This window comes from Mobula birostris, chromosome 1 (assembly GCF_030028105.1).
Source record: "Mobula birostris isolate sMobBir1 chromosome 1, sMobBir1.hap1, whole genome shotgun sequence".
NCBI classification, from domain to species: Eukaryota; Metazoa; Chordata; class Chondrichthyes; order Myliobatiformes; family Myliobatidae; genus Mobula; species Mobula birostris.
In genome coordinates, this window is record NC_092370.1 from 199,424,877 (window position 1) to 199,451,343 (window position 26,467).

Below are 26,467 nucleotides of genomic sequence, written 5' to 3' on the forward strand. Positions count from 1 at the left end.
GAGACAGGCACTGGGGAAACGTCCAGTTGACTGGGATGTTGTGCAGCAACAAGGCCAGACTCATCCTCACAACACTGAGTACAGATAGAATCTTGGCACATAGCTACTTCCATTGTTAATGCTGGGCTTCTGCATGATCCAGAGATTATTCAAGCCATCCTGAATGCTCTTTTTCAACTTTGAGCACTTACAAGTCAGTGAGTATGTCACAGTTTTTCCCAAGGTGGCTGTAAAAACACCTGAATTGTGTTGTGACTTCCCAGCCAAGTTGGAGCTCGGAACAGAGTACCTCCTTTCGGAGGTTGCTGTAGGGCACACAAATATTGTGTTATGTCCTATAGAAAGAGCCAAGTAACTAAACCCTCAGTGCCGGGGGGGACATTGACTGGGAGAGGACACTTCTACACTGCTATTGATTGGCTTATCCTGCCAATGGACATGGAGGATCTTGCAGAAACATTGCTATTACCAGAACATAATATCAAAAGTACGAGTGAAATATTGCAAAGGCCATTCTTTGTTGAAACAGGAGAAAATTAGAGTAAATACTGGCAGTTTGAGTTCATGGATATGGTGCTTTCATTAATCCACGATGAACACATTCAGACTTATGATCAATATTACATTACTGGCTAATCATAGAAAAGTCTGTCAATTGTAAAGTAATTACAAATAAAATGAGTTGCTCTTTGAAAAAATTATATTACAGAAAATGTTGAAAATTATTGAACAAGCCATACCTGCAGTAATGCCTTCTGTGATTCTTCCAGTTTCATCTTCCATTTGCCTTCCTCTTCTTCAACACTGCTTTGCAACCTTTGCAAAATCCCTTCCTGTGGGCAATTTCATTGAAGTAGTTTAATTTTTAAGAGAAGAGCACAACTTGAAGACCAAACTCTCATGGAAACAGACAGTAAAGCTTACCGTTTCCGCAAGTACCGTTTTGTACTTCTCGCATTCTGACTGCAACATTGCATGCATCTCTTCAGCTTCCTTTTCTTTTTGTTCCATGACCTAAATTTTAAACATGACCAATAAATAATACAACTTGCACATTTAAACACATAAACATCCTGAAATCAATTTATCAACTCAAATGGATAGAGAGATAGAGAGATAGAGATATATATATATAGAGAGAGAGAGAGAGAGATAATCTATATATATATATATATATATATATATATATATATATATAGAGAGAGAGAGAGAGAGAGAGAGAGATAGAGATCTATATAGAGAGAGAGAGAGAGAGAGAGAGATAGAGATCTATAGAGAGAGAGAGAGAGAGAGAGAGAGAAAGAGAAAGAAAAGGAGAAAATAGATTTAAGGGGATGTTAAAAATTGAACGTATTATTCAAAGCAAGCACGAAAGGTACTCCTTTGCAAAAAGACAACTGACCAACCAGGGCTTCAATTCATTCCTGTTTGTAGCTCCACTGGTTCTACTTGACCAAAATATCCCAGAAATTAATAAAATACATGATGATTTTGTTCACTGCCTCTATACTTCTGTCAACTGAATAGTCTTGGCTCAGTATAATGCAAATTTACTTCTTGTAGTGTGAGAAATAAATGGATACATTGTCATGGAAAAAGCTCTTCAGCCAAAGAAGTCAGTGCCAACCATAAAGCACTTTTATTCCTTCAAAATACTAATCTTAGACTAATAGACTGTTCTAACTGCAACATTGCATGCATCTCTTCAGCTTCCTTTTCTTTTTGTTCCATGATCTAAATTTTAAGCATGATCAATAAATAATATAACTTGCACATTTAAACAGACAAACATGCTGAAGTCAATTCATCAACTCAGAGAGCGAGGGCAAAGAAACAAGAAATTCTCATTCTCATCTTTACCCATCTCTTGAATTCTATCACTTATCTACACACGAGGGCCAATGAATCCACCAAAACAAATTTTTTTTAAGGAAGTGGGGACAGAGTCGCAAGGTGAGTGTGCAATTTCCACACAGGCAACACTGAAAGTCAGGATTGAGCATGAGTTGCCAGAGCCTGTGAGGCAAAAGCACTAAGTTGTGCATTATGCTACTTGGCCTTAAGCACAACATTAATTTCATAGTGCTGACAAGTAGTCAAAATAGATTTAGATCAGAAAAGCCTTAGAAACATTGATTTAAAAATCATGGGTTTAAAGTAACAAAAAAAATTGACAGGGAACTAATTCAAGTACAAGAGAGCAACTCTCCCCCTTCAAAGAGTTCATTTGAAAATGCTGCACTGGCTGCGTTTATTGTCAGTTTTTTGTGAATGGCTCTTAATTACCTTAATTCGGGGCAATTAGAGACGGACATCAAATGTTAGCATTAATACTGATTTCTACATTTCATGAGATAAGACTATAGATACACCTTTAACATATTAAAAGTAATTTTATCTACAATAAATTTCTTGGATTGAAAACATCACAGTCCTACAGTTCAATGTATCACCAATTTTCTAACGATAGCCAAGAGCAAAACATGCAAGGTGAATAAGCTTGCTTAAAGAAATAGTAGTTCGTCCTGTGGGGCAGGATTATACTGACTGTGCCCAGTGTCAGCTGAATTTAAAGAATAAGGCGGTTTCATTGAAGTGCACCAAATCCATACATGTTTCAACAAGATACATGTGCAGTTGGGTGGAAAAATGAGAAGAATCTTCTTCACCTACAAAGTGGAGAATCTGTAGAATTGCATTCCTCAGAGGGCAAAGAGACCTTAGCGACTGACTATATTCAAAACAGAGTTCAGGAGAAATTTTGATAATAAGGGAATCAAGGGTTATGGGTTGGTGCAGGAATGTGACAATGATGCACAAGATAAGCTGAGATGTCATTGAATTGTGTTGCAGCCACAAGTGGCAAAATTATCTACTTTTCTATTTATGCTTTCAAGATTAGTTAAAAAAAAATCAATAATAGTTTAAGTGCAATGAAATATCAGGTTTATTCATTGTCAGAATTATTTTCTTTGAAAATATACAATCTACAAATGGTAATATATATATAGAAAAGATTATTTTTAATATCTTCAAATCACTAACAATTCAAAGAAGGAAAAGCAGAAGCTCATCTCCCATAGCCTCAGAACTGTTCTATATCTATAAGGGGTAGTCTCTGGTCATCACCGCACTAAGTGGTACTCCTTCACGTTTCATTTCAGCATTGAGGGATGATGTAGCACTGGAGAATTTACTTTAATTTAAATTATTAAAATGAGGTCATTTCATGTCACAAACAAGAGAAATTTTGCAGATGCTAGAAATCCGAGCAACACACACACACAAAATGCTAGAGGAGCTCAGCAGGCCAGGCAGCATCTATGGAAAAAAGTACTTTCTAGCTGTACTTTTTTTCCATAGATGCTGCCTGACCTGCTGAGTTCCTCCAGCATTTTGTGTGTGTTGCTCATGTCATTTCATATAATATTTTCCATTCATTATTTCCTGTTAACATTGCCAGACAACCCAAAATCCAGACTTGTATTTGGCATCAAACTCTCAAAGGTGATCTTTTCCAAACAATTTCTATCAATAACCAGAAACTGATTTTATATAATGAGTTAAACACACACAAATTAATGAGGAATATACTTAAAACTAGCCAGAATTCAAGCATGCAAACCTTTGATTGCTCTGCTTGCAGTGAAGATGAAGTCTGTTGTGCAGCATGCTCAAACTCCTGCAGCCAATCTGTATAATCCTACAAGTAAAAAGAACAGCTACTTTAAACAACACACAAGAATTCTGCTACTTTTAAAAATACTGAAAAATTATAATTGTTCTCAAAACAATTTTTCCTCACCTATATTAAACCGCTCTTAACATCAGAAATAAAAGCTAGTACTCCGCGAATAATAACGTTTTACAACATTCAAACCTATACAGTGAATGGCAGGGCATTGTTAATGACAGTGTTATGGAACAAAGGGACCTAGGAGTGCAAGAACACATGATGGCTTTCAGTCAGGGCATTTTCAGAGTAGGGACATTATGTTGCAGATATAGGAATTGTTGGTGAGACCATACTTGGAGTACAGTGTACATGTTTTGTTCACCCTGTTATAGGAAAGATATCATCAAGCTGGAGAAGTGCAGAAGAGCTACACCAAGATGCTGCCTGCGCTATCAGGTCTGAGTTCCGGAGAGAGGTTGGACATTCTAGATTTTTATTCCTTGGAGTACAGGAAAATGAGAGGTGACCTCAATAGTTTATAAAATCATGAATGACATGGATAAGGTGGGATGGTCATGGTCTTTTTCCCAGGAAGTCCAAAACTAGAGGGCACAGATACAAGATAGAGGGGCGGTTTAAGGTAGACCAGAGTGATAACTTTTTCCACAGAGGGCAGTGAAAAACCTGAAATAGGCTGCTAGAGGAAGTGATCAAGGTGGTACAACTGCAACTTGTAAGAGGCACTTGGATAGGTGCATGGAGAGGGAAGGGCTTGGAGGGTACTGGGCCAAAAGCAGGCAACAGGAAGGAATGTCTACAAATTAACAGTTTCATTAAAAGATCAACACAGACATAAAAATCACCCATGTCAATTTACCAGTTAAATAGCTTTAAACCAGTTAAATGAAGAATAGTTACCAAGAAAGATGACACCAGCACCCTGGGAAAAAGTCTTTTGAGAACATCTCGAGCTTGCGATTGAATAGCAACCACTTGCTGATTACTCTCCTATTTCAAGAAATCAACAAACATATTTTGGGTTACACACAAAATGGTTAAATTATATCCATGAAGTAGCTAGCTGACAAGCAAGCAAGCAGTGGCACAGCACAATGATATACCAATTTGCTTTGCTTCAGGGACAGGGTTCGACTGGCCTTTGATTATTCCTTTACTCTCAACAATGCACTGGGGAAATGATTTTGACAAGGCATTCTTGCAATGAAAATGTGGGGAAAAAAGCACAGCAGTTTCTTCATACACCTCCATACAGCAGTTAGGTATCAGGGTTTAAATCTGGAGGTTGGCTGTGTATTTGGCAGTCAGGGGATAGGGTTGGGGTTGAAAGAGACAGAGGATGAAGAGCAAGTAAATTAGGGAAAGATAAACTCTGAGGATAATAAACAAGAATGGCAAGCAAAAACAGCGCAAGACGATCTTTTACAGAAATTAAAAAACAAGACCAAAACAGGCATGCATGTATTAAATCAAGTTCTATGAAAGGAGCACAACAAGCAGAGTGCAGAATGATTAGGTGCTAAGTGCCTTAAATTTAAAGTTATTTCCATTTTCAGACTGCAGCAGAATTATCTACTGTAAAAAAAAAATGTCACATTATTACAACCTTGGCTGTCTTGTTCACTTTGTCCTGCAACATTTTTTCAGTGGATGTCAATGCTTCCATTGCTTTCCAGTTTTTCTCCCGAAGTTCCTAATTATTTTTAGAAAGAACTATTTCAGTTCAGCCAATATTTTTTCTAAATTATTCAATTTTTATTTTAAAAAAGGGATTAACAATTATGAATTTAAAGTGCAAATCTTTAAATGCATATCAAGCACTTTGTTCCATTTAATAGGAAGAAGTTGGGGTTGGGGAGAAGCAAAAGTTTGCATCTACTGTAGAAAGCAAAAAAATGAAGAAAGCAGTTTTCACAATTATGTTAGTTAGATCCAACATGACATAGGTCTGTAGTGCAGAACAGGAAAACAAAACATTGAACTGCAAATGCCAGAATTACATAACAACATTTCACCCATCTTTCTTTTTCACTAACCCATGCATTTCTAGCATTGCAGTTTCATTTCAAGAAAAGGAGAAACATCCATGGTTACTGAGTAAGGAAGTAACACCAAAAGACCATAGAATAGATTGGAACTTGAATGCCTTTTTCGGGAACCAGCTGAATGGTTTACTAAAGGAAGATGAATTGTAAAACTGGGACTTCCATAAGTTGATGAAACTTGGGAAATCACTGAATGCATTAAATGATACAATACAGTGATGGGAAAAACCATCTCACTAATTTGCTTTCCAGTTCTCCATACATCTTCGCTGATAAATTAAACATTACAGTTGTTTCAGTGATTACCATGGGAATAGTAAAAAAAACACTTTTTAAACTATTCATTTCCTGATGTAAATTTACCAAAAAGTAAATGTATCAAAGTACATACATGTCACCATATACAACCCCAAGATTAATGTTCTTGTGGGCATTCACAGTAAATACAAGAAAGAATAGACTCAATGAACGACCGCTCCCAACCAGTGTGCAAAAGACAACAGCCTGTGCAAATACAGAAAGGGGAAAAAAAAAAGAGATAATAGAAATAAGTCATGTGTCCTTGACACTGAGTCTATAGGTTGTCAGAACAGTTTGGTGATGGGTTGAGTGAAGTTATCCCCTCTGGTTCAAGAACCTGATGGTTGAGTGATGATAACTGTTCCTGATGGCAGAAGCAAGGATAGAGCATGGCCCAGATTGCGGGGGCCCTTGATGGTGGACGCTGCTCTCCTGCGACAGCATTATGTAGATGCGCTTAATGGTGGGAAGGGTTTTACCCATGATGGACTGGGCTGTATCCACTAATTTTTGTAGATGCTTTTGTTCAATCACATCATGATTACTAATTTCTCAAGGACAATACATGGCTACTGAATACCCTCTTTATTCCCAATGTAATCAATATTCTTTGTGATGATTTGGTGCAAAGAGCAGAAGATAAAACTTTGAAGTCACACACAATGGTAACCTTATTTCAACTATAATATTCAATGCACAATTGTTAAAACCCAAAGGTAATGTTCCAAAGAGCAGTCACATGAAAAAATCTTTCAAGCCAAAACTGAAAAATCAGCATGAAGTGCAGCCTTCTGTATGTTCAGCAGTTGTATTTTGCGCAACTACTGTTGGAGACTTCCTCTTTTAAAAAAAAATCCTATCGCAGCCAAGAACATATCTCCATAATATAAAGGCATGCAAGCACTAACTACCAATAAAAAACTACTTTCTCACATCAAGATTTAAGAAATTACGTATTTGTTTCATTAGAGAAATCTTTTTCTTAGAACATTTGTATACATACATCACAAGTGTTTGGATAATAGAATTTCTTATTCAAGAAAAACAAGCTCCTGCAAGACTTCCTTCTACAACACAAATAAAGTGGATTCCAGTTAATTGGGACACATCTGGAACAATACATTTTGGCTCAATTAATCGATTGCCCCCAATAGCCGAAGTTTCAAGGAAATAGTTAAAAAAATACAAAAAAGGCAAATTCAGTATTAATTACTGTAATTAAATGAAAGCCATGACACATTAGAACACTACTAATACTATAAAACTACATTGGTTCCTAATAGTTAATAACAGAGGAATTTATTTCCTGTACGTTGTCGTGTTCTTTTGATTGCCTGTAAATGAACAAAATTCACTGCAGATACTTAGTGTAGATAACGGACTGCTTCATACAATGCTTTTATTTTCAGTGTTACTTTCAAGATGATTGCCCAAACCTTTAAATTCTTCATAGTTACTAGTTGAAGCAGTGAAATAATTTAATTTTCACTCCTGGCCATTCTTGGCATCTACTAACCTGAATGCTTGAAACTACAGTGAGCAAAACAGTTCTGAACTGTCTTGCTGTTTTTTCTCACCATCAATGACAAAAATCACTTTTTTTGAAGACAAACACACACATCTAACACCATTTAAAAACTGTTCACTCTAAGCACGGTGCGTTGTCTAACCGCCACACAATTGCACACAACTGACGCTAGCTAGAAACTATTCAGCAATAGTCTCCTATCCCAGTTAAGTGTCCAAAATGAAGGGAATCCTGGCTATTTTCTTGATTAGTTTTTGTTCTTTGAGTTGTCCTAAATAAGCAGCTGGTTTGATTAACTGATAGCCCAATTAACCAGAATCCACTGTATTTCAAAATCAATTCTTAGAATCCTATATTCAAATGTTTTATGACCTTCAAGAGATCAATACAATCCATTATTATTTTCTCAAAAGGTAAAACCATAATGAGCTTCATCAAAACTTTCGTAATTATACAGGCAATTGTTCAAGTTTAAATATATTTGTACTTTTGAATTTTTCCTATTGAAAACCTTGATAGTTGAGTTTGGAATGCCATCTGTTGAAATAATAACTTGCAATGAAATATTAACTAAATTTTACTTACATTGTTTTTTATCCTTTGATGATTAACAGCTGCTTTTAGTGACTCAATCTGTTGGTGTAAAGAATCAATTTCTTGATCTTTTTCTGAAAGGCTAGATACAATAGAAATAAAAGCAGAGAACTTTGTAAATGCTTACATTTGTTTGACAACATATTTAATCATTACATGAGGATTTCAATTCCAATTTCCTTTATGGGACCTTGGGTGGATTGAAAACCTGGAAGTATAATAACAACAACAAAAAACTATTGTTAACTACTCTTAGTTTCCTTCTTTCGCTGAATTTTTTACATACTATGTGTCTTTTATAGTACAAAGCAACTGCTGAAGCACAATGTGTTTTCAATATCCAAAAATCTAATTAACATTGGTAATTAATCCAAGACCCAAAGCTACATTTATTTACATCCTAGGACAACATGAAGGACATTAACACCAGGGAACATTTGAAGAGTAGGTAGTAAAATCACCTACCAGACAACACTAATAAAACAGCATGACTATATTAATCAAATCATGTCTTGAATAGCAGATTAGGTTATTATACCACAACTATCAGTTGTCAAGAAAAGATAAAATCCAAGTTTTTCAGCTTAAAGATAAAATAATTTGTGTAGCACTGTTACATAATTTAATGATGTTGAGAAGGCAAGACTAATATAGTATTTTACATGTCATTTGGAAGAGCATATTATAGGAACATGAACTTAAACTAAGAGACTGTAAATACTGTAATCTGGAACAAAATCAAACTGCTGGAAAAACTATGAAGACAGAGGAACAATCGAAGTTTTAGGTTGAGATCCTGTGCAGGACTGTTCAAGAATAAACACAAGACTAACCCAAAATTATTCTCATCTACAAGAGAAAATGTAAAAACATTTAGCAGGTAGGACAACTGCTAGGGACAAGTAGGTTCTTTTTGATGGATGAAATTTATGCATTTTGCCACTTCACAGCAGTGTTTTGACACTGCAGTAAAGGCAACTTTATGCTTCAGCCACATCTTCTATAGGGTTAATTTAACACCAATGAAGCTTTAACAATCAGAAGAGATTTTCAATCCAAAAGTAAAAGTACTTTGTAAACCAGGGTATCCGGAGAGAAGGGAATGATGAAAGTATGCTATTATAATAAATCCCTCAATGACAAAGAGAATATTAAAATATATCCATTTACAACAGTGCCTGGCATCTGATCACATCATTCAATGCCACATGTGCAATGTTCATTGAAGTTGTTATATTAGGAGAATACAATTTTATAGGAGTCAATAAATGTTTTAAAGGCAGTATTGTCTACTGAGGTGGTAGATTTTTATGAGATCTTGCCAAGTTACTGTCATGGAAATAAACTATTCTACAACACTAAAATTAATCATTTGCCTATTCACTTACACATTCAGCAGTACTTCACTTTTCACCAATGCAGCATCCTGTATCAAGGGAATCAAAAACATGAAAAATCCAAGATTACACTTAAGGCATACATGTCATTATTGTAGCAAGATTCCTGGCAATTAATTTAAACTCCTGCCTTCTCCCTATAACCTTTGGTTCCCTTACTAATGAAGACTTAAAGACCTTCGCTTTAAATATACCCAGTGACTTGGCCTCCACAGCTGTCCGTTGTACTCCACATATTCACTGCCCTACGGCTAAAGTAGTTCTTCCTTATCTCTGTTCTAAAGTGATGTCCTTCTATTCTGAGGCTCCGCTCGCTAGTTTATTGACTCCCCCACTCTAAAAAACATCTCCTCCACATCTACTTCAATACACTTCAATGAGAACCCACTCCATTCTTCTAAACTACAGCAAGTACAGGCCCAGAGCCATCAAACACTCCTCATAAATTAATCTCAAGATCACTCAGCTCATCTTTTCTTCGACAAGACGGCTTCAAAATTGCTCACAATACTCCAACAGTTTGACCAATGCCTTGTAAATCCTCAGCATTGCATCCTTCCTTTTATATTCTAGTCCTCACAAAATAAATGCTAACATTGTTTTTGCCTTCCTCACCACCGACTCAAGTTGCATATTAACCTTTAGGAAAATTTGCACAAGGACTCCCAAGTCCATTTGCACTTCTGGTTTTTGAATTTTCTCCCAGTTTAGAAAATATTTTACACCTTTAATTCTTCTACCAAAGTGAATGACCATACAGTTCCCTACACTACATTCCATTTGCCACTTCTTTGCCCATTCTCCTAATCCACCCAAATCCTTCTACAGACTCCCTGCTTTCTCAACAGAAAATGCCCATCACCCACCTTTAAATTGTCAGTAGGCTTGCCCACAAAGTCAATTTCATCATCCATATCATTGACATACAACGGGAGAAGAAGGGGTTCCAACACTGACCTTACGGAGCATCACTAGTCACCAAAAGCCAACCAGAATAGGCCCCCTTTATTCCCATTCTGCCTCCTGCCAGTCAGCCAATCCTCTATCCATGCTGTTACCTTTCCTGTAATGCCATGGGCCCTCATCTTACTCAGCAGCTTATTTTGTGTGGCACCTTATCAAAGGCCTTCGGAAAATCCAAGTAAAAACATTCACTCACTCACCTTTGTCTATCCTGTCTGATATTTCCTTAAATAATTCAAACAGATTTGTCAGGCAAGAGTCTCCCTCAAGGAAACCATGCTGATTTAGGCCTTTTCTTAATAAAGTGCCTCCAAATACCTGAAATCTCATTCTTAATAATAAATACCGTCCCAACCACTGAGGTCACGTTACCTATAATTTATTTCTCCTCCATCCCTTCTAAAAGAGGGGAGTAACATTTATGATTTTCCAGCCCTCCAGAACCATTCCAGAACCTAGTGTTTTTTGAAAGATCACTACTAATACCTCCAAATAATCTCTCCAGCCACCTCTTTCAGAACCCTAGGTTTTCAAAGGAACTCTAGCAAAAATCAATTAAAAAAAATTAATCCTGCTTAATAGTCTTATGATTTTCTAAGCTCTTCCAACACCTTCCCAGTGTTAACTGTAATGTGAACTAGTATGGTTTCCTAATTTGTCTTGCTCTTCTCTTGAATAAAATCTTGAATGCAGGTGCACTGCCCCTCATAAATGTGGAAATAATTATTGTGTTGATTTATTTATTTTATCTCCATACATAAATTCCATGATAGTAGTGAATTTTATTTTCCATCTTATATTTTTGGACAGTAATTTGCAAATTCTACAAGGATGAATTTCTGCAATCGAAATAAATAATGTCGGAGTCACGTGTAGTACTTATTATAAGTAATCTTACCTGTTCATTGTTTTTATCATGTAACTGCTGAATCTGAATTTTCAGTGAGGCATTTTGATGCTCAAGATCCTATTTCAAAAACAATCAATGCAGTAATTTTTAGATTTAGAACTACAAACTTTAGATTTAGAGTTATAGCAGTGAACAGAGGTCACAAAATTACCTGCAATTGCGTCACATAGCTAGCAACTGCTTCTCTACTATCTGTCAATGTAGCCTTCAAGCTATTAATTTCTTCCTCTTTTGTTTCAAGTCTGCAAGTAAAATGGAAGTCAGAAAACCTACTGATTACATTTACAGAATAATTTTAAACAATTATCAAGTATACTTACATAATTTGAGATTCTTCATTCTGATTGGCTTTTATTGAATCCTAAAAATGTAATATACAAAATTTGTAGAATATACATTTAAATACAGTATTTTGAGACCAGAAAATTAAAACTAGAATACTGTTAAAATTACAATATCCTGGTGCTAACAATGAGTAATATTGAAATGAAATCTAAATATATTTTACAAATTTTTAAACCAAGAATCTCAACAACATTAACAAGCTGAATAAGATGCATTTTTATCAAACTAACAAATACACCAGTCAGTCATACAGCACCAAAATAGACCCTTTAGCTCCCCATAACAATGCTCACCTCAAAAAGTATGCCACGAAACCAATTTCATTTACCAGCACTTGGTCTGAAGACTTCTATGCTATGGTGATCTAAGTGTCTACCAAATACCCTTTAAACTGTTGACTCAGCTACACCATCTTTTCACAACTACATTCTGAATGACCTGGATGAGGAAGAGGAGGGATGGGTTAGTACATTTGCTGATGACACAAAGGTTGGGGGTGTTGTGGAAAGTGTGGAGGGCTGTCAGAGGTTACAGCGGGACATCGATAGGATGCAAAACTGGGCTGAGAAGTGGCAGATGGAGTTCAACCCAGGTAAGTGTGACGTGGTTCATTTTGGTAGGTCAAATATGATGGCAGAATATAGTATTAATGGTAAGACTCTTGGCAGTGTGGAGGATCAGAGGGATCTTGGGGTGCATACCCATCGGACACTCAAAAGCTGCAGTGCAGGTTGTCTTTGTGGTTAAGAAGGCATACGGTGCATTGGCCTTCATCAATCATGGGATTGAGTTCAAGAGCCAAGAGGTAATGTTACAGCTACAGTAGCATGCAAAAGTTTGGGCACCCATGGTCAAAATTTCTGTGAATAGTTAAGTGAGTAGAAGATGAACTGATCTCCAAAAGTCATAAAGTTAAAGATGAAACATTCTTTGCAACATTTTAAGCATGATTAGTGTATTATTTTTGTTTTGTGCAATTTCAGAGTGGAAAAAAGGAAAGGAGCACCATGCAAAGGTTTGGGCACCCCAAGAGATTTGAGCTCTCAGATAATTTTTACCAAGGTCTCAGACCTTAATTGGCTTGTTAGGGCTATGGCTTGTTCACAGTCACCATTAGGAAAGGCCAGGTGATGCAAATTTCAAAGCTTTATAAATACCCTGACTCCTCAATCCTAGTCCCAACAATCAGCAGCCACGGGCTCCTCTAAACAGCTGCCTAGCACTCTGAAAATTAAAATAAATGATGCCCACAAAGCAGGAGAAGGCTACAAGAAGATAGCAAAGTGTTTTCAGTTAGCCGTTTCCTCAGTTCGTAATGTAATTAAGAAATGGCAATTAATAGGAATGGTGGAGGTCAAGTTGAGGTCTGGAAGACCAAGAAAACTTTCCGAGAGAACTGCTCACAGGATTGCTAGAAAGGCAAATCAAAACCCCCATTTACCTTCAGGAAGATTTAGCAGACTCTGGAGTGGTGGTGCACTGTTCTACTGTGCAGCAACACCTGCACAAATATGACCTTCATGGAAGAGTCATCAGAAGAAAACCTTTCCTGTGTTCTCACCACAAAATTCAGTGTCAGAAGTTTGCAAAGGAACATCTAAACAAGCCTGATGCATTTTGGAAACAAGTCCTGTGGACTGATTAAGTTAAAATAGAACTTTTTGGCTGCGATGAGCAAAGGTATGTTTGGAGAAAAAAGGGTGCAGAATTTCATGAAAAGAACACCTCTCCAACTGTTAATCACGGGGGTGGATCGATCATGCTTTGGGCTTGTGTTGCAGCCAGTGGCACGGGGAACATTTCACTGGTAGAGGGAAGAATGAGTAAAATTAAACACCAGCAAATTCTGGAAGCAAACATCACACCGTCTGTAAACAAGCTGAAGATGAAAAGAGGATGGCTTCTACAACAGGATAATGATCCTAAACACACCTCAAAATCCACAATGGACTACCTCAAGAGGCGCAAGCTGAAGGTTTTGTCATGGTCCTCACAGTCCCCCAACCTAAACATCATCGAGAATCTGTGGATAGACCTCAAAAATGCAGTGCATGCAAGACGGCCCAAGAATCTCACAGAACTAGAAGCCTTTTGCAAGGAAGAATAAGTGAAAATCACCCAAACAAGAATTGAAAGACTATTAGCTAATTACAGAAAGCATTTACAAGCTGTGATACTTGCCAAAGGGGGTGTTACTAAGTACTGACCATGCAGGGTGCCCAAACTTTTGTTTTGGGCCCTTTTCCTTTTTTGTTATTTTGAAACTGTAAAAGATGGAAATAAAAAATGTAATCTTGCTTGAAATATTAAAGAAATGTGTCATCTTTAACTTTGTGCCTTTTGGAAATCAGGGCATCTTTTACTCGCTTAGCTATTCACAGTCACAGAAATCTTGACCAGGGGTGCCCAAACTTTTGCATGCCACTGTATATAGGACCCTGGTCAGACCCCACTTGGAGTACTGTGCTCAGTTCTGGTCACCTCACTACAGGAAGGTTGTGGAAACTATAGAAAGGGTGCAGGGGAGATTTACAAGGATGTTGCCTGGATTGGGGAGCATGCCTTATGAGAAAAGGTTGAGTGAACTCGGTCTTTTCTCCTTGGAGCAACGGACGATGAGAGGTGATGTGGTTGAGGTGTATAAGATGATGAGAGGCAATGATCATGTGGATAGTGAGAGGCTTCTTCCCAGGGCTGATATGGCTAACATGAGAGGGCACAGTTTTAAGGTGCTTTGAAGTAGGTACAGAAGAGATGTCAGGGATAAGGTTTTCTTTTCGCTTCACAGATAGTGGCAAGTGTGTGGAATGGGCTGCCGGCAGCGGTGGTGGAGGCAGATATGATAGGGTCTTTTAAGAGACTCCTGGATAGGTACATGGAGCTTAGAAAAAATAGAGGGCTATGGGTAACCCTAAGTAACTTCTAAGGTACATGTTCGGCTCAGCATTGTGGGCCAAAGGGCTTGTATTGTGCTGTAGGTTTTCTGTTTCTAGATTCCAACCACCTCTGGGTGGAAAAAACTTCCTCAGATCCCTCTAACTCCCTTATCTCTCACCTCAAACCTAGGCATTTCACTTTCAACAGCCTTCATTATGGAGAAATTTCTCAGTCTCCATGCCGCTCATACTTTTGTATACTTCCATCAGGTTTTTCCCTCAGTCTTTTCTACCCCAAGGACAACAAATCCAGTACAGAGAAATTCTGGTTAATCGGGCAGCCGCTTAGTTGGGACAACTGTCAAAGAACAAAAACTAACTGAGAAAATTGCCAGGATTCCCTTTGTTTATTTGGGACACAATGCTGCTAACTGGGATGGAAGACGGCTGAAGTTCCTAACTAACATTAGTCGCGTGCACTTGTGTGGCCGTTAAACACTACACCATGCTTAAAGCAAACAGTTTTAAAATAGCATTAGTTGCATGCATTTGCGTTTCAAAAGCGGTGATTTTTGTCACTGATAGTTGGCAAGAAATAAGCAGCAAGACAATTCAGAACTATTTTGTTCACTGTGGTTTCAAGTATCCAGGCTTGGCGATGCCCTAAGCGACCGGGAGTGAAAATGAAACTATTTCACTAATTCAACAAGATAGGAAGTACAAAGAATTTAAGGCATCAACACTCATCTTGAATCTTACAATAAAAATGAAGATTAGGAGGATGCAATCATCAAAAACATTGTAGAGGGCAGTCCATTATTTGTACTAGGTGTCTATGCTGATTTGCTCATTTACACTCAATCAAAAGAACTTAGCAGCACACTGAATGAATTCCTCCATAGTTAACTATCAGGAACTAACACAGTTTTATAGTATTGGTAGTGTTCTAATTCGTTCTGTATTTCTTTTAAGTACATTACTTGTTACTTAATTTGTCTTTTATATTTTAATGATTTCCATGAAACTTCAGCTAATTAGGGCAGCCGCTTAATTAGGCCAAAATATTTTGGTCACAATGTGTCTCAATTAAATGAATCCACTGTAGATCTATTCTACAGCATTCTTTCCCAGGCAACATCCTGGTAAATCTCCTCTTCACCTTCACCAGTGCAATCACATTCCCTCTTATAGTGTCACAAACAAAGCTCCACACAGTACTCCACCCAGTGCCTAACAAAAAAAAAAAAATCTGTACCATGACTTCCATGCTCTTGCCCGTGTTCTATGTCCCACCTGGGACTCAATACTCAATTGTTAGTGCTCTTGAGAAATTCAAGTCAACTGACACTTTTGTATTCTTAATTACTAGATTTAAGTGGACATATTAAGTTTAGAGAAAACAAAGTACAGATGCAGTACTCGCAACTTTAATAATGTTAATGGAGAGATACTACTTTTGCAAAGCTAGTTCTGAAATAGTGCAAACTAGCAAAAAAAAAAATTTGTACTTCAGTTACCCTTTTGTTTGCAGCTCTCTTTCCCTTACCCCCTCCCTGCCCCAATATTATAAATTGTTAGCTGATTTGCACATTAATAACAGTTCATTTTTAAACATACTTGGGGTACAATGTCTGATTCACATCGATTTAACTTAATATAGGTACTTCACTATTAATAGCAGCCCAGAAATACTGAACAAAGATTTATTGTATTTAAAAAGGCATATTTTAAAAGGCGGCAATTCTTTAACCATTTGATTCTAATACAGAAGATAAACAATTTGTGAATAGATATGCACACAATTATTTTTCTACATTAGAAATCCCATCTAGATATGTAATATTGGAAGTTCCTATTAAGAAGGTGAAAAAAGGTATTATGTTTCACTAGCTTCTTCATAAAGAATAATTGGAACAGGTGTCTCACAGGTTTCCCCTGGGTGTTCCATTTTCTTTCCAAGTCCCAAAGGTGGGCATATTATTAGGTCAATTGGCCTCTGTAAATTGTCTCTAGTGTATAGATGAATGGTAGAACCTGAGAGGGAGGCAAATGCACAAGAATAAAATGAGGATGGGTAATGGGTGCTTGAAGGGAAGTGTGAAATAAGTGGGCCATACTGGTTCTTTCTTTCTATGTATCTAAATAAACTATCAAAAAGGAATTTTATCCTTTTATCAGTTATCTTATTCTTACATCAGTTACCTGTTCAGATTTTTGAAGTTCGAAGTTTTCTACCTGTTTCTTGAGTAAATCATTTTCTTCTTGCAAATCCTAAAGATTTTAGCAAATAAGATATGAACCACACAAGTACACATTACTCAGCATAGCAAAGTATCATGCCTCAAGTACAGCACTTTACAGAAGTAAAAGAAAATAACATGGCATTGATCAATTAACAAAAATATCTAAATACCTTAATTCTTTGGCCATTGTTTTCTAATTTGAGCAATTCCTTTTCCAACTGTTCTTCAACATTCTTGATCTTTTCATCCTTTTCAACTAGACTGGAGTAATAAAAGCAAGTTAAGGACCATACAATTTCAACTGGTTTCCTCAAATTAATTTATTAGAATACTTACTTCGCCTGGAGCTTTGCCACCACAGACACTGAATCCTGCTAAGGATAAAATAAACAAAGTTAGAAGGTAATGACTTCAAACTATCATAATTCAAAATCAAATGAAATGAAATATTTTCCACGTACACCTACAGCAGCATTACCTAAAATACCAAGACAAAAATCAAGGCTACTGAAATCTCTAGGTTATAACTTTTTCTTTCAAGGCTTATGTATGAGTCATCCCAAAATGTGCATACAGAGAGGGGAAAAATCATGGAATAATAGAATTGATCTCTTCTATGAAAATCCCACAATGAATAACTGGCCAGATTTTGAGATAAGGAATGGTCAGCTGAGCAGTAGAACATCTTAAGGATAAGAAAAAGACAAAAGCCTTAAAAACTTACCTATTAGTGTTTCACACCACTGCACTAGAACCTTGAAATGTCATCAACAGAAGATTTAAAATTCTTGGTGCAATAACTTATTTACTATAGTATCTACAGAAATATTATGTAGTTCATTTAACTACAAGGGATCTAAATTATTATCAAGTAACTTTCTATGGAGAGATCACCAGGGACAGCACTGAAACGGTCAGCAAAAAATTCATTCATCTAAATTCCAGCGAATACAGGCCAGAGCAATCTAACACTCCTCACACGTTACACTGGTACCTTCCCATCAGGCCACAATAGGAATCTATTAAAAAAATCAAAATTCTACAGAAAAAGTCATAATGAAGTGTCATCAAAAACTATCCATTTCTCACACCACAGATGCTGCTCAATCTGTGGTTTATGTTCAACAATTTTATTTTTATGTGAGAACAAATCAAGGCAGTCACTAAAATTGAACAATACATACACCACATAAATTTACAAGATCATGACATGCAGCCTGGCCATTGCAATTTGAGAGAAATGCCTTCATAGTATTTGTGAAAGTGAAGAAACAGAAATTAATCTGAGGAGAATGGGTTATGAGGATTTTTTTTTATGCAGCCAAGAAAATAGAGGGGAAAAGAGAAATCCTAACAGCCATCTCAAGCTTTTTAGTTTGTTCCATGATGACAGATGAAGAGAACGTGGGCATTCACAAATCTAAGTTCAGCAACATTATAAACCTGGATTTCAAGTATAAAATTGCATTCATCAGTGGGTGCGGTACAATTTCAAGTTACTGATCAAATACTTACCTGGTTAATCATTTGAAACTGTAGCTGCTGAATCTCCAAGTTTAATGCATCATTTTCCTGTAGAACATTCTATTTAAACCAAAAACATACATTTTAGGTGAAATTTTTGAAACAAACAGAAGACTTGCATATTGTGACTATGTACCTTTGGCTGAAAATACTGAATCTCTATAATAGCATTAATAGTTAGAATTAAGTCAATTCAAAAATACTGAAGTGACATAATTTGTTTTCAGGCAAATGGTGCCAACTGAAAAATCTAATGCCCGAACTAGAATAGAAAGTCATGAACAAGTATTGTAAATAAAACTTTGTTTTACTTCACTTGTGTTGTTAGCTAGAGAAAAGGAATTATAAAAGTAACATTTAAATCCCGATAAAAGATAGATGAAAATGATTCATTTATTTGATAAACCACAAGCTAGTTGAAAATAAAAAAACTACAAATTTAATTTAACAAATCTTATTCAGGTGCTACAGATAAATTATAAACACAAGAGATCCTGCAGATGCTGGAAATCCAGAGCAACACAAACAAAATGCTGGAGGAACTCAGGAGGTCAGGTAGCATCTATGGAAATGAATAAATAGTCAGTATTTCAGGCTGAGACCCTAATCAGGACTGGAAGAAAAGGGGGAAACATGCCAGAATAAGAAGGGAAAGGATGACAAGCCAGAAGGTTACACCCAGTAGTCTAATGAACACATACCAGCTAAAGCAGATACAGGTGGGGGTAGGGGTGGAGCATCTGCTCACATCTCCAGCACACAGAGAAACAAGGGACAACAAAATTCAAAAAGAAAGTAACTTTTCTTTCTTTTAAAATTTTTCTCTGTAGAGTTAAATAAATGAAAATCACATGATCACTATTTCTGCCGTAATATTTTGAGATTACCTGAATTCCAGCCATTTTGTTGGCAGCTGCTTCTGTACTTTCTGCCAATGCAGCCTTCAACTTAGTAACTTCTTCTTCTTGTGCCTTAATTCTTTGAGCAGAAAAAGCTTAAGTCAGAGAAGCAATTATTAAACAAATGACATTTCAATACCTGAGAAAAATACTTACATTTTCTCAAGATCATCCAATTTTGGTGTTGTAGACATCTATAAGAATGAAGTCATATTAAAATTCAGTGACTAATAATTCATAATTGTAACTTTACACATCTTTCTAAACTACTGCTCATGTTTTTTAAAACTACATAAATAAGAACTTTACTTTTGATCAAATTAGTACACAAAGAGCTATACTAATTATACAAAGTTGAGAGAAACTGTAGATCCTTTCCCAGGTATCTTGTGATAAACTCAAATATTTAAGGCATTTCATTACCTGTTGAGCACTTTGTACTTCAGCTCTAAGCATCTCATTTTCCTTCCGCAAAGCCTTGAAGAGGAAAGCAGTAGTTTAAAAAAAAGGCAAAAAAACTTTCTAATCAAATTTCACTGTTATGTGCAAATATAGGAACAGAGATTATGAGAATGCATTATGGTTGCCAGAAACAGAAATTTCAAAGAAAAATTTACAGACTGAATACCTGAATAGTTTTTTCATTACTTTCTATTTTAAATATCTGAGACTCCAAAAGACCTTCAATGGACTTTACAGCTTCACTCTTCTCTTTAATGCTACAGTCAAAGAAATGGTCATCAGCAGAAACATAATAAATTTTGAAGAAAATTATTAATGTTCTTCAACCTAGTACTTACACTTGCTGCAGTTCTTCTACTTTAGATGCAGAAGAAATCTAAAATACACGCAAGAAACAATATTATTTCATATTAAAATCAAACAAATTTCGGATTCTACACATAAAATGCATGGCCAACAATACTGATTTTCCATATAGTAGAAACATCTTCAAAAAAAACTTCTAAAAGAGGGGAGGCTATCTGCATAACCCTAAAATACCTATAAATTAAATACCATCAATAACATCTTGAATTTTAAAATTATCTTATAAAATTAGAACAAACCAGATTAATTTAGTTAGATCTGCATTTCAATCCTTTCTGTGACTCTCAAATTTAAAAATAGATTTAATTTTCAATTACATTGAAAAAAGAACATTTCTTTCTCCTAAATTCCTTCATAATTTTTCTGCCATTGGACTAAAATCAAGCAGCATTTTTCAAAAAATCTAAATATTTATAATTCCTTGCTTTCCATTGTGCATGGTAAGTGTTATGCTGACAGTATGAATATGATCAAGAAAGACTTCACTTTTCTTTCGAAATTTCAAATAACCCAGAATTATCATTTCTCATTAGATTATAATTGGTAGCTTCTCATTTATTAATTGCACTAACGTCCAGGTTCAGCCAGGGCTAACAACCCTGACTGGTCAAACAAAACTGTTACGGAAACAACAATGAAGAATCCTTTTACATCTGTGTAAAATGGTGTTCCTGGTCTCCATTCTGGATTTGCATGGTTGACAACAGTGAAAACTGAGAGGAAGCTAATGGCATGATGAACAAAGCCCTGAAACACCATGGACAGAGATGGAAGACCTTCACTACTGCCCTAAATGCCAGCACTGTAATGGACAGCAAGTTATAGGTGGATATAAATGAGCAATTGAGATTAATTGGGTCAACGCTCAAATTCAAAAAGTAAAATTCAAATCCACAATAAATCTGGTATGAAATAATAAAAAACAAATCAGCTTTAGTTTACCTGTTCAACACTTTCCACTTCAAGTTCTTCAATCCTTTGTCTTAAGCTATTATTTTCTTTATTCAAAATCTTTAAAATGGAATACCAGAAGGTTAGTCAGTTCATGGCTAAAGCTTAGAAATTTTTGACTGCGTATTCTAAATTCACTAAGTATCCTGTTAGACGAGAGTCACCAAGTAATACAGCATGGAAACAGGCCCGACAGCCCAACTGGTCCATGACGCCCAATCCAAGCCAGTCCTTTTTCACCTGCATTTGGCCCATACACTTCTGAACCTTTCCAATCCAAGTACCAGACCAACTGTCTTTTAGGAGTTGTTATTACAGCTACCTCAACCACTTCCTCTGGCAGCTGATTCCACACAGATACCACTTTGTGTAAAAAAATTTGCTCAAGTTCCTCCTGAATCCTTAGCCTCTTACCTTAAACCTATGCATTCTAGTTTTCGATTCATCAACCTTGGGAAATAGACTGAGTATATTCATAGAAACAAGGAACATAGAAAACTACTACACAGAAACAGGGCCCATGGGCTCATCTAGTCTGTGCCAAATTAATAATCTGTACAGTCCCATCAATCTGCACAGTCCCACCAACCTGCACACTGACCATAGCCCTCCCAACCATGTACCTACCCAAATTCCTCTTAAATGTTGAAATTGAACCCACATCCACTTCCACTAGCAGTTGATTCCACACTCTCGCTACTCTGAGGGAAGTAATTCACCCTCATGTTCCCTTTAAACATTTCACCTTTCAAGCTTAAACCATGACTTCTAGTTCTAGTCTCAACCAACCTAAGTGGGGAAAAAAAATCTGCTTGCATTTACCTATCTATATCCCTCATAATTCTGTACCTCTCCATCAAATCTCCCTTCATAATTCAATGCACTTGGGATTAAAGTCCAAACCTTTTCTCTATAACTCAGCTTCTTAATTCCTGGAAACATACTTATCAATTTTTGCTGTACTCTTTCAAGCATTGACATCTCTCCTGCAGGTAGATGAGCAAAACTGCACACAAACTCCAAATCAGGCCTCACATCTTATAAAATTTCAACATGACATTCCAACTTCTGCACTCAATACCTTGGTTTATGAAGGCCAACAAGCCAAAAGTTTTCTTTAAGATACTATCTACCCGTGATGCCACTATCAAGGAATTATGGATCTGAATTCCCAGATTCCTCTGTTCTACTGCACTCCTCAGTGCCTTACTGCACACCATGCAAGTCCTAACCTGGTTTGTCCTCCCAAAGTGCAACACCTCACACTGTCTGCATAAAATTCTTCCTCTTCCTAGACATGCTGCCTGGCCTGCTGCGTTCACCAGCAACTTTTTTGTGTGTTGCTTAAATTCCATCTGCCACTTTTCAGCCCATTTTTCCAGCTGGCCCAGATCCTACTACAAACTTTGATAGCCTTCCTCACTGTCCACTACAACCCCAACCTTAGTGTTACTGGCAAATTTGCTGTTCCAGTTTAGCACATTATCTTCTAGATCATTAATATAGATTACAAACAACGACCCAGCGTTGATCCCTGCAGCACACCATTAGTCACAGGCCTCCAATGAGAGGCAACTACCCACTACCACACTCTGACTGTTCTCACAAAGCCTATGTTTAATTGAACTTACCACCTTCAAGGCCAAGCTAAAATCTACGTAGACAACATCCACTGCCTTGCCTTCATCAGCTTTCCTGGTAACCTCCTCCAAAAACTATTAGATTGGTTAGACACAACCAATGCCATGCTGACTATCCTTAATCAGTCACTTTCTATCCAAATACTTATATATCCAATCCCTTAAAATATCTACCAATAACTTTCCCACAACTAATGGCAGGCTGATAATTTCCTGTTTTATACTTACAGCTTTTCTTAAACAACAGAACAACATTAACTATCCTCCAGCACCTCACTCATGGCTAAGGACATTTTAAATATCTCTGCCAGGGCCACTACAATTCTGCACTAGCCTCCCACAGGATCCATCTTAAACACCTTGTCAGGTCCTGGGGATTTATCCACCCTAATTTGCCTCAAGACTGCAAACACCACCTCCTCTGTCATCTGTATACAGTCCATGACCTCACAGCTGCTTTTCCTCATTTCTAAAGATTCTGTCCATCATCCAAATAAACACAGATGCAAAAATAAAATCTATTCAAGATTCCTCCCATCTCTTTCAGCTCCATGTATGGATGAGTGCTCTGTTCTTTCAAAGGACCAATTTTGTCCCTTGCCATCTTTTTGCTCTTACTATATCTGTAGAAGTCCTTGGATAGAAGTCTGCTAGAGCAAACCTACATTTTCTTTTAACCCTCCTGATTTCCTTCTTAACTGTTCTCGTGCTTCTTTTCTATTCCTCAAGTACCACATTTGCTCCTACCTACCTAGACATGCTAGGCACAGCCTTCTGTTTCTTAAACCAGGAGCTCAATATCTCTCAAAAACCAAGGTTCTCCTCAACCTGTTATCCTAGTCTTTTATTCTGGCAGAAACTTTCAAACACTGTATTCTCAAAATTTCACTTTTGAAGGCCTTCCCTTACCAAGTACACCTTTGCCTGAAAAGTACCTAGACTTGCCAGATTCCTTCTGATACCATGAAAATTGCCCTTTCTCAAATTTAGAATCTCAGCCAGTAGACCAGACCCGTCCTTCTCAATAATTATACTGAAACTAATGGCATGATGATCATGAGCTGTAGTGTTCCCCTACCTGTCCAGTCTCATTCCCCCATAGGAGATTTAGAAAATAGATGCAAATAATCTACTTTAATTATATCCCTCATAATTGTATATACCCCTTAGTCTCCTACACTAAAGGAATAAAATTCTAGCCTGGCTAGTTATTGATTAGAATTATTTGCATAAGTGTCTTTCTTTAGTTATGCTAGTGGTTATGTTACTGGGCTAGGAATATAGAGACAAGTTCAGCAGTACATAGAGTCACTGTTATACAGCACAAACATGGGTCCTTGTGTCCACGCCCCATTCTACCTACACTAATCCCATTTCCTCAGGTTCATTCCCTTTGGTGCCTTGGTGATTCAATTAATTGCCAAGAGGCTTCTTAAATATCATAAGCAAATCTGCCTCCACCCCTTCAGGGAGCACTTGCCAAATTCCAAACAGTTTATACACAAAGTTCCACTTCAGGTACACTCAAACGTTCCTCGTCTTTGACAACCCACCAAGGGAGAAAGATTTTTTTTCTTTCTACCTCATCTCCCTCATCGTTTTATATACATCAACTTGCTGCTCAGCTTCCTCAGAGGGAAAACAAACTATCCACTGTCTCATACTACTGCCAACCTCCAATTTAGAAAATATATTGGCAAATCTTCTCCACACCCACACCAACGTAAACACATCCTTTCTTGACAAAAATCTAAAAGAAAGCAGGAATTACAAATTAAAGATGCCTTACAATTATTTTTGTGGTAGATGTTTGGCATACCTCAATTTCTTCCTTTTTTTCTGCCACCTGAATAAGTCCAGATTCCAATAATTCTTCAACTGTTTTTATTTTTTCATCCCGTTCCTGAAGACTTATTTTTAAAAAAAAGCGTATCAAACACATGAAAGTGCAATGGAATAGCACTAGATTAAACCAAGTGATAAAGGGACTCACCATTTTTGCATCTGTTCCATCTGGCATAAAGCTGAAGCCTACAGACAAAAGAAACATGTGAAAGTAGTAAGGAGCACCATCTGACAAAGAATATGAAAAATATCGTCAAAGTATTCTTGTTCCTTTAACCCATATTTGAGAGTCTTCTCAGCAATATCTTTTGCTGGACAGTTTTGAATTACAATTGCTTCGAAAAAAACTTATATAGAAAAATAGGAAGTTAAAAGATTAAATCAAATCCCAATTTTCAAGTAGACACCAAGATGGAGCACTAAAGTAGCAAGATATACTACACAAACACGAGGAAATCTGCAGATGCTGGAATTTCAAGCAACCCACAAAAATTGCTGGTGAACGCAGTAGGCCAGGCAGCATCTACAGGAAGAGGTACAGTCGACGTCTCGGCCCGAATACATGCCTCCTGGCCTGCTGCATTCACCAGCAATTTTTGTGTGTGTAGCAAGATATACTGGATCTTTTTCCCTAGAAGTATTAAAAGTTATTATGACAATGAGATGATGTATTATCCATACTGGGTGCCCTCAACATATGAATGACATTTGACAGTGTTTTGCTTTTATATTTCATTATAAGGCATGAATTCTCAAAAGAAAATCTGCAGAAAATGCTGTTACCAAATAAAATTACCAGACTAGTGTCAATTGAATCGCATTTGTTCAGCTGAATTTTCAAAGTATTAGCACAACTTGAGTGTTAAAAACACCTTGAAACTAAAAAAGAAAAAGCCAGAAACTTTCACTACATCAAGCAGCATCTGCAGAAAGAGAAAATCAATTAACTCTTCAATTCCGAGATCCTTTATCACAAAGTTACCCAAGTTGTTCATCTAAGTTGCTACAACTTGCTCAGATGGAAGCTGCAGTGCTGCTCCTCAATCTGAAGTGTTTACCACGATACAAGAGGCATAAATAGATAGGTTAGAGTGGGCCAGAGAACTAACATGGCAGGCAACCAGAAGCTTGGGGTCACCACAAAGTAGTCACCTAATTTGCATTTGTTTTTTTCGATGCATTAAAGATAAACATTGTGAGCACTAAATGCAATGCATTAAATTGGAAGAAATGCAAGCAAATTACTCCTTCACCTGGAAGGACGATTTGGGTCATTGGATGCCGAGAAGAGGTAACTCAAACATTGCAACTGTAAGCAATATTGCGATATTGTAATAGGATACAAATAGATTGAATAACTTAGTCAAAGCTAGATAAATGAAGCTTAATGTCAGAATCAGCACATTTATTAACACTGACATGAAAAGAAATTTGCTGTTTTGCAACAGCAGTAGAGTGCAACACATAAATAATACAAGATATAAATTAAATTAGTGCAAAAAGAGGGCAAAATGGTGAGGTCGTATTCATGGGTTCACTGAATGTTCAGAAATCTGATGGCAGAAGGTAAGAAGCTGTTCTTAAAACATGGAAAACATAGGAAAGTTTGAAGTCATGCACTTTGGTACTAGAAAAAGGCAGATTATCTAAGGGAGTAAGAATGCAAAGTACAGATCGATCTATGTGTCCTTTTGTATGAATCACAAGTTAATAGACAGGTACAGAAAATAGTTAAGGCAGCTAAATGTATAATAGTAAATAAGTAGCAAGTTCGTTATAAAACAATGAGTCAGACAGCTTAGAAGCAGCATGCAGCCAAATATACACCAGCAAGCCACCCAGTGATATTAACCCCATTTTCCATGATTTGCCTTAAAGCTGTCTA

General features: G+C 36.8%; 1 protein-coding gene across 5 annotated transcripts in view; it reads right to left on the minus strand.

The window, feature by feature from the left end:
• Nucleotides 1-26,467, minus strand: part of ktn1 (kinectin 1) — a 127,124-nt gene that overhangs the window by 12,502 nt on the left and 88,155 nt on the right. For 2 of the 5 annotated variants that reach the window (XM_072268295.1, XM_072268299.1), the window contains 23 exons: nucleotides 24,731-24,768; nucleotides 24,557-24,647; nucleotides 21,089-21,157; nucleotides 20,119-20,156; nucleotides 19,947-20,037; nucleotides 19,742-19,795; nucleotides 19,475-19,512; nucleotides 19,307-19,397; nucleotides 18,411-18,479; nucleotides 17,232-17,269; nucleotides 17,066-17,156; nucleotides 16,855-16,923; nucleotides 13,984-14,040; nucleotides 11,752-11,792; nucleotides 11,583-11,673; nucleotides 11,420-11,488; nucleotides 9,550-9,587; nucleotides 8,153-8,243; nucleotides 5,301-5,387; nucleotides 4,595-4,684; nucleotides 3,626-3,703; nucleotides 925-1,014; nucleotides 741-833 (listed from right to left, as the gene is read on the minus strand). In XM_072268295.1, the coding sequence (XP_072124396.1) occupies nucleotides 741-833; nucleotides 925-1,014; nucleotides 3,626-3,703; nucleotides 4,595-4,684; nucleotides 5,301-5,387; nucleotides 8,153-8,243; nucleotides 9,550-9,587; nucleotides 11,420-11,488; nucleotides 11,583-11,673; nucleotides 11,752-11,792; nucleotides 13,984-14,040; nucleotides 16,855-16,923; nucleotides 17,066-17,156; nucleotides 17,232-17,269; nucleotides 18,411-18,479; nucleotides 19,307-19,397; nucleotides 19,475-19,512; nucleotides 19,742-19,795; nucleotides 19,947-20,037; nucleotides 20,119-20,156; nucleotides 21,089-21,157; nucleotides 24,557-24,647; nucleotides 24,731-24,768 (1,602 nt within the window). The remainder of the gene's footprint in view (nucleotides 1-740; nucleotides 834-924; nucleotides 1,015-3,625; nucleotides 3,704-4,594; nucleotides 4,685-5,300; nucleotides 5,388-8,152; nucleotides 8,244-9,549; nucleotides 9,588-11,419; nucleotides 11,489-11,582; nucleotides 11,674-11,751; nucleotides 11,793-13,983; nucleotides 14,041-16,854; nucleotides 16,924-17,065; nucleotides 17,157-17,231; nucleotides 17,270-18,410; nucleotides 18,480-19,306; nucleotides 19,398-19,474; nucleotides 19,513-19,741; nucleotides 19,796-19,946; nucleotides 20,038-20,118; nucleotides 20,157-21,088; nucleotides 21,158-24,556; nucleotides 24,648-24,730; nucleotides 24,769-26,467) is intronic. The other 3 variants (XM_072268308.1, XM_072268316.1, XM_072268324.1) reach the window with 3 other exon arrangements.